The 8,611-nt window shown below is 41.1% G+C and overlaps 1 protein-coding gene across 1 annotated transcript; it reads left to right on the forward strand.

Moving 5' to 3' along the window:
• Positions 1 to 955: 955 nt before the first annotated feature.
• LOC111948987 (calcium homeostasis modulator protein 6-like) lies at positions 956 to 6,964 on the forward strand. The gene is made up of 3 exons (XM_023964601.1): positions 956 to 1,504; positions 4,811 to 5,273; positions 5,981 to 6,964. Exons 1-2 carry the CDS (start codon positions 971 to 973, stop codon positions 5,237 to 5,239), a joined length of 963 nt encoding a protein of 320 aa, XP_023820369.1. The 5' UTR covers positions 956 to 970; the 3' UTR covers positions 5,240 to 5,273; positions 5,981 to 6,964.
• Positions 6,965 to 8,611: the final 1,647 nt, after the last annotated feature.

The following is an 8,611-nucleotide window of genomic DNA, read 5'->3' on the forward strand; positions in this document are numbered from 1 at the left end:
CGCACAGAGATGGGAAAAAAGGCTTTTAGATTTGTTGCAGCTCAGTTTTGGAAGGAACTCCAGAAAGAGTTTAAATTGACAGAATTGGTTTCTCTAGACTCTTTCAAATTATTTTTAAATAAACGTGGGACAAAGCTATCAAACTGCAAATACTTTATTTAAAACTGACTTTTTTATGTTGATGGTGTGTAACTGTAAATGAGAAATGTGTTATTGTTGTGCTGCTGCCTCTTGGCCAGGACAGTCTTGCAAAAGAGAATTTTAATCTCAATGAGTATTTTTATCCTGGTTAAATAAAGGTGAGAAAACAAAATAAAACAATATTGGACATTTAGAGAAGAACTAGTTTATGAGGATGTACTCATATGTAAGAACTCAAGGTTTTTGCTACCACACACAGAAGTGACATTGGGCACTTGCCTGTTCTGGGCAGAAGAGGAGAGCCTTTATCCACTAAACCCCAGAATAAAAGATGTTTTTATTTTCTGTAAGGCTGCAGAATACGGACCCACATCATACACACATGGTAATCAAATATCATTTGAAAATATATATGCAGGGGAATACACATTTGCTTTAACAATATACAGACATGTGGAAGATCAAGAAAAGGAATTGTGTGATCATAACCCTTCCCAAAAGGCGACAGATGGTTGATTGACTTGAAATAATGTTTTTCCCTGAGGCTATATCATATTTGTGGACCCTTTCTTAAAGCTGACGGCACTTTTGTCAGACTTTTTAACCACGTCCACCTAATTATGTGACTAATAATGTGAAGCAGGTGAGTGACATCCAACCAGCAGCAGTCAGCTAAACATCAGGTATAAACTGTCGTAAACTGTTTACTGTCATCACAGTGCAAAGACTGGAACTCTTCTGACGCTGCTCTCAGGAAGTCCCCACATGTATAAGAGGTGGAAGTGAAAGTGAGCTTGTATTTCTGTGTCTGCTCTTTCACTGTACAGACATGGAAAAGTTTCAGGCAATTCTTAAGTTTGCCAGCAAACAAACCAACTTTGGATATGGATTGGTTGCTCTGATAACGGCGTGTGGAGAGCAGATCTTCTCATCGGTAGCCTTCAAATGTCCCTGCAATGAGCTGAATTTTATCTACGGCTTAGTCTTTCTGTTGGTGCCAGCCCTGGCCTTGCTGCTGCTTGGCATCATTCTCAGTAAGAAGACTTGGAAACTGACAACAGGGTTTTGCCATCGCAACCAAAAGCTATGTAAGTGGAAGAATCTGAAGAGCATGGGAGTGACTGTCTTCCAAATCAGTGCTTCTGCACTGGTAGCACCGTCTACTTGGATTGCTGTGGCTCTGCTGCATGGCAGCTATTATGAGTGTGCCATGACGGGGGCCAACTCCACCAGCTACACTGAGGTTGTGTGCAGGGGGGTGAACTTTGAAGCCAAATGCGTTACAGAGCTGCAAAATTTTCCTTGTAGAAACACTGGAAATGAAATAGAGGAAGTTCTGCGAACCCTCAGAGCTCATTCTCAGGTAAGATACCCGCTCAAAATATTCAAAGACACATGACTTATGACTGCTTATAGTGTCAGTTTAAGAGATGTCAGCAGAATCTTTGGTTTTTTGGCCCGCCATGTTCACTGATGTTCACACAAGCATTGAGCTTGACTGTTGAAAGTCTGTAGAAAGAGAAACAAATGTTGCTGTGAGGGATCAAGCGGCCAAAGAGGACACCAGAAAATTTATCAAAAAATGAAAGTTTCCTTCTTCTCAAAAAGATGTAAATAATTTACAAACTGGGCCCTTAAAAGAGGTCAACAGAAACATAATTAACTCAGGCAACAAACTTAACTTTAACTTAACCAACTGAACAGACCAAGTAACCGAAACAAACTGACCTACCCAAAGACACAACAGGGGAAGACATATAGTGGCCGAACAGAGCACCTGAAAAACATGGGGCCGAACCTAACATTTAGCATAGACTACACAGACATTTAACAAAGACTTTAAAGCCAAGACTAAACACAAAACTTGGTCTCTTAGTGGAAAAGAAAAAATATCAAAAGTAGAACAAAATGAATAATGACCAACAGAAGCAAAGTAAATAAACATTAAAGAAGTCCATGGTTTCTCTCCTTGGAGACCTCTGTGGATGGCACCTGCCCAATTGCCTGACGCCTTTAGAGGCTGTGAGGACTTGAGCTCCTCTTTTGCTAGGCCTCACAGCACAGCTCCAGGAGCAGAACCTCAGCCACTTCCGTAGGGACCAGTAGCACTCTCAGAACTGGCCACTCAAAAACAAGTCTAAATGAGTAACCTAAACAATATATGTATATGTCTGTGTTACCAATAAACACTGAAACCAAAGAATACATGTATATTTTAACTCAAAGATATGTGTGCATTTAGTTAAGAATAAAGATTCTGATATAATAAAAAGAAAAAGAAAGTGTGCAGTGCTGGATGGGAAATTACCGCCATTTTGTTGTGGGTGTGGCAGGGTATGCTGCCATTGCAGGTACCATAACCGTTCGGCCTGGAATAACTATTCGGGGTCCTTTCAACTGAAGGTTATTTACGTCACACTACGGTAGCCCTACTTGGACAAACTACGTAGCGTAGAGATCTGCTTGGGCTCTACAAATTTTCCTTTTACGTTCCCTTTTGTAACCTAAAGTTATTTTCCCTCATAAATTGTGTCTGACAATATTCTTTGTAATTTTTATAAAGAGATTTTGCCACAATCCGCTTGTTATTCCAGTTCAAGTTCAGCCGTGGCTGAAAAGGTTTTTAGCGCAGCTAAATGTTGTTCTTCCGGGTGCGTTCTGCCAATAATAAAGCATTGGGAGCATGGATTAAAAAAACTATAAGTGAACATGCATTCAATAATAATCATAACAATAATAAAAGCATGTTTAGAAGATAATCTCGCTCTGTGTCTGAACTCTGTTTGTTTACAAGAGACTTCATAATATTTTCTTCTATGGTAGTATCGTCATTTGTCCAGACCAATCACTATCTGACACGTCACCAACGGACAGCCAATCACAGAATGTGATGTCAGTATTAGTCCCAGGACCCCGAACGGAAGTTCCAGGCCAAACGGTTATGGTACCTACACCATCACAGTTGCTCTTCCTGACTTTGCATGATATTTCAAAGTCAAGTCAAAGTCAAAGTCAGCTTTATTGTCAAGTATGCCTACACATAACATATAGCTCAGATGAAATTACTTTCCTCTCGACCCACAGTGCAAGCTGCTTATAAAATAAAATAAATTAAGTAAAATAGATAAAATAACAGTTATAAGAAGAAGAAGAATAGCAATCTAAATAGTGCAAAAGAGCAATGAGATGGTTAAAGTGACAACAGTGCAAAGAACAGTATGGTAAGTAGATGAGTCAGTGATGGCAGTCTTTGGTGAAGATGATGTTCTGAAGATGACGTTTACATCTTGTCACATATCCCAAAATGCCACAGCGTGGCAACCTTTATGCAAGTTTTTTAACAAATTCTGTAGGTGGCCGTGCGGTGGAATTTGTGATCAGGAGGTTGTAGTGGCATTTTTATGCGGCCGGACACATTTGGACATGGCACGGTGGCAGTTCAGTGGCAGGAAGGTGGCAGGAAGGCATCAGCACGTTATTTGACTGATAGAAGGGTTGCCAAGGTTGCCAAAATAGTCTGATTGCCTGATTTCAGACTGCCACCCTCCAGCCACCCTGCTAACTTCCCACTGCTACTGTCCATTAGATAGCAATCGTACAGTAGCAGTGGTGACTCTCCATGAGGGCTGATGATATGGGCCGGGGGCCCGGCGATGACTGGACGACAATCTGGTGATCCCAGCCACCGTGGTCCAAATAAGGAGACGGCATTCATGCTGCACAAAACTGATCACAGTGTTGACAGCACCACAGCAACTGTGAGACCTGTGGATTGACAAATTGCGGTCGATGTTGAGAAGAACACGAAAAGGACAAAACATTGTGCTTTCTTGGGAAGCATGTTGTCTAAATGTGTTAATTGAATTGTCTAAATATGTAAATGTGAATTGATTCTAATGTCTGCTCAAAATCTGAATTGTGAATGACCAGTGGTGCAGAATTGCTCGCTTTTTAAATACCCAACGGCTACCAGGTGGCCGATGGCACTAGACATGTCCAGTCGCCATCTAGACATGTACGGTCATTATCTAGACATGTACGGTCGTTATCTAGACATGTACGGTCGTTATTTAGACATGTATGCTCGCCAATTAGACATGTACGGTCGCCATCTAGACATGTACGGTTGTTATCTAGACATGTACGGTCGCCATCTAGACATGTCCAGTCGCCATCTAGACATGTACGGTCATTATCTAGACATGTACGGTCGTTATCTAGACATGTACGGTCGTTATCTAGACATGTATGCTCGCCAATTAGACATGTACGGTCGCCATCTAGACATGTACGGTTGTTATCTAGACATGTACGGTCGCCATCTAGACATGTACAGTCGCCAAATAGACATGTACGGTCGCCATCTAGACATGTACAGTCGCCAAATAGATATGTACAGTCGCCATCTAGACATGTACAGTTGCCATCTAGACATGTACAGTCGCCATCCAGAGACATTTAAACATCGTCCAATCAGAGCTTCTTCCGGCTGTCCCCACCCTGTGGCCACCCAGCTGTCGCCTGATTTGAAGATTCTGCAGATGCGTCCCCGTCGTGCGGTGACGGTTGTGACTGTAGCGTAACAGTGTGGTGGCCTCTATGGCTGGGTCAGGCTTTCTATGTTTTGTAAAAGTGTTGAGCCAGCCCTCATGCTTGTTTGTGACTACAGATTCTGGGCTGGCTGGTCATCGCCTCCATCATGATATCCAACCTGTTGGTGATTTGTGTGGCTCACTGCTTCTCCCCCATCAGCTACCTGCAGCTAAAGTTTTGGAAGAATTATGCTGAGGAGGAGAATGACCTCATGAACGACTACTCAAGTAAACATGCCAAAGAGCTTGCAGATAGGAACCTGAAGAGCTTTTTTAATCAGACCCCGCCGGCAAACATTGTCACCCCTTGCAATAAGGATTGGGAGAAGATTTCCTCACTCTATAAGTTCAGCACCAAAGACCACTTCTACAGCACTCTGCATCGATACATAGAAAACAAGGACGATACGGGAGGTAGCATGAGGTTGGCTTCATTGAGGTCAAATGAGTCTGCTAACAACCCTCCAGTTCTAGACTTTGTGGATGGAGGAACAGCAGCTCTGTGAGGACGAACCGGCTCAACCCAAGACTTGATTTCAGGTAAGTTGCTTTAGAGACAGCAAATAAGTTAAGAACCCCCTCCTCTCTTTTGTATCATTGTAGTTTTTATTTTTGATTGCTTCTTACTGGGCCTTCTTTGTGTTCTGTTTTTCATATTTCTATAATAATGCAAAAGTTTGAAAAATCTCAGCTCCTCATTGGAAGACAAAGACTGGCTGAATTATGCTCTTGTGCAGTAGTCACAGGGGGCAGTTGATTCTGCACTTGAAGTGCCCCCTGCTAAGAAAACATGTCCTCATTGACTCTTTGTTTACCAGCATTAATATAAGAAGGTTGCAGAGAAGAATTTCTCTGAGCTCAGTCTCTGCAACCTTGGCCTATATTGTTGGATTTGTCTGTTGGCTTTATTTAATCCCAATACCTTTACCAAAGATTCGAATGAAGCTCATTTATTAAAGCAGTTTTTGTTGCTCATTATTTATAGTGGAAACATAATGGTTCCTGTAAGGAATCAAACAAAACTGGAGGAGCACAGAAGATTTGCATAATTTCACCAGTTAAAAGGATCTAGAAATGATCACACTTAGATTTCAGAAGGGATGAGATTTTAGAGTTGTCTCCTTAGCTGGGCCCTCAGAACAATCGTTTGTGAAAGAAAAGAAGACAAAAGAAAAAATGTTAGAAGAAGTTTGTTTTCAGTTCCTCTTTGGACCTAAATTTGACACATTTCTTATTTTTTGTTGCAGATCCAGCACTCTTGGGAGCTTCACGAAGGATGTCCTGGGGTTGGCTTGGGTCAGTCAAGTTAAGCAGTAGCTACTTTTGTGAAAACTTGTTACCGGGACAATTTAGAATTTCCTACAGTAAAGCTAAATGAAGAAACGTTAGCATCCAAAATACTCCCCTGTCTTAAAGAATGCATAAAAAGTCAAGATTGTATTTTAAAAACTGCTTAACCCTTAAACATTTTCGGTATAAAAAGTTAAACCATCACTTTTGCTGTGTAAATTTTACCTAATATAATATACCCAACAAAGAGTACTTGTCATAAAGAATGGATCAAAACATGACATGTGATAAATGAGTGGTTTTCTTTTATTTTCAACTGTGGTATGTGTAAGAAAAAGAGAAACATGGGAAGTTCCTAAAAACATGCTCAAAAATAGCTTAAAAAAACTTTTAAAAAAATGATAAAATGATACTAGAAACTTGGTCTTTGTTTCACCCATTCCTGGGACATGTCTGTGCCTGAAGGCACAGACTGCTTGACACGTGACATATTGGAACTCATGTAAATAGTTTTGCTCGGGTGAAAGTCACCCGGTGATAGTCCTCTAGGGTTCATCTTTTTGCCCTGAATTGAGTTTTTTCAGTGCTAAAATACTTTTCTATTGGGAAAAAAAACTATAATTTTGTCTTTAAAAAATGAACACAAATCAGAAAGAACCTTTACAAATCAGAAGCTTGGCTATATTGAATCCTCAGTATCTGTAAATATTTATAAACGTTTAACACCAGAGGGAAAAACCATTTTGTTAAGGAAAAATATATTTTCTGGGAACATTTAGACGTCAGCATCAGCCATGAAAATCTTGTCTGACATGGAATCAGTCTGTAACTTCAGAACAGTTGGAGACCACTGATCTAAGAAACCCCAGAATGCTGTTTCCATATGTAATGCTGTTGTAACACATTTATAGTTTTGCTAATAAAAACCATATTCAGAAGGCTGCATTGTGGTGTAGTGGTCAGCACTCTTACTGATTCACTTCCTTCCTGTGTGGCCTTTGCATGCTGTGGAATTTCTCCACGTTCACTCCAGCTTCCTCCCACAGTCCAAAAACATGCTTCACAGATTGACTGAATACTTTAAGTCATCCTCCTGCCATGACCTGACAGCGGTTGGGATAGGCTCCAGTATCCTTAGCCCCCTCAGCATTAGATGGCTTTGGAAGGGGGATAAAAAATGTTCAACCTGGAGATTTTAGATTATTTCATCACATCTGTCATCATCACAGCTGTTTTTTTGTTCAAAGTATTCTGTGGTATTCTGGTGTGATGTTTGTTCTTGCTGTCAGAAGCTTGGTCCTTCCACCTCAACAGCAGAGAATCTGCCATCCATCATGTCCACTTCCAAGCCTGTTAAGATTAACATGTTTTCTGTAGTTCCTCCCAGGAGTTTTGGGTTGCATATGAGAAGGTTTTATAGCTGATGATCCATGTCAAACTGGATCAGGGGTTCCCCATGGCCCCGTAGGAAGCAATGTTTATTTTATTAATGAAGAAAATGTAGTAAAAGACACAAGCTCATTGTCACCAGAAAGTGATGTACAGTCAGGATTTTTTAATTGACATTTTTGTTGTTGTTGGTTTTTTTGTTTCGCCACTAGTGGGAGCGAGGGAAGCATTACAGGTGAAACAGCTTATCTCTGCACATGCCAAAAGCGAAACCTGACAGCTCTGCCTCTGAGTAGGATGCAGTTTGGTTCCCTGCAAGCCTCACCGCTGCGACACTGCCATAAGAATGATCAGTAGTGACACCTTAATGACCAAAATGTTGTCAAAAAGAAAAAAAGGTTGAGTTGGAGTGCCAAGCTTTCCAGGAAAAATGGAAAGAGTTTTATTTGTCCACAGAGTTGAATGCAAATCCTGCATGCTTGGTTTGTCATCAACAGGTCGCAGTGCTGAAAGAATATATCATTCAGCACCACTATGAGACTCACCATAAAGAAAGGTTTTACCATTTGCAGGTCCAGTTAAAAAAAAGGAGATTTACCATCTCAGTCATTGTCTACCATGTTGGTTGAGGCATTTTTTCCAACTGAGCCAATTTTTTGTGTAATTAAAACAATTAGATGTCCTGTTACACGAGCTCCTACTTCATATCTGAGGGAGCGCCCAGCCACCCTATGGAAGAAGCTCATTTCAGCCGCTTGTATTCGGGACCAGGTTCTTTGGGTCATGACACAGAGCTCATGACCATAGGTGAGTATTGGAACGAAGATCAGCCGGTAAATTTAGAGCTTTGCTTTCTGGTCCTGCTCTATCTTCACCATAACAGAGCGGTACAGCGACCACATAAGAGCGGACGCTTTGCCAATCCGCCTGTCGATTTCATGCTCTGATCTTCCCTCGCGTGTGAACAAGACCCCAAGATAATTAAACTCCTCCACCTGGGGCAGGAGCACTCCACCCATCGACAATTACATCAATGTTTTAAATTTGCTGAGATGAGGCTGTTCCCTTCTCTTTTCTGAAGGATTCCTCTATCAGTTTACAGACTAGAAACCAATCAAACCAATCAAAACTATTTTGTCTCTCTCCGTTTCTTCTCTGAATCTATGGCATCAAATGTCCAGTATTGTTATTTGAAATAG

Source organism: Oryzias latipes, chromosome 16 (assembly GCF_002234675.1).
Source record: "Oryzias latipes chromosome 16, ASM223467v1".
NCBI classification, from domain to species: domain Eukaryota; kingdom Metazoa; phylum Chordata; class Actinopteri; order Beloniformes; family Adrianichthyidae; genus Oryzias; species Oryzias latipes.

Coding starts and splice junctions, on each gene's coding strand:
- LOC111948987 (XM_023964601.1), top strand. CDS start 971: ATGGAAAAGTTTCAGGCAATTCTTAAGTTTGCCAGCAAACAAACCAAC. Junction 1,505..4,810: donor CCCTCAGAGCTCATTCTCAG/GTAAGATACCCG, acceptor TTGTGACTACAG/ATTCTGGGCTGGCTGGTCAT.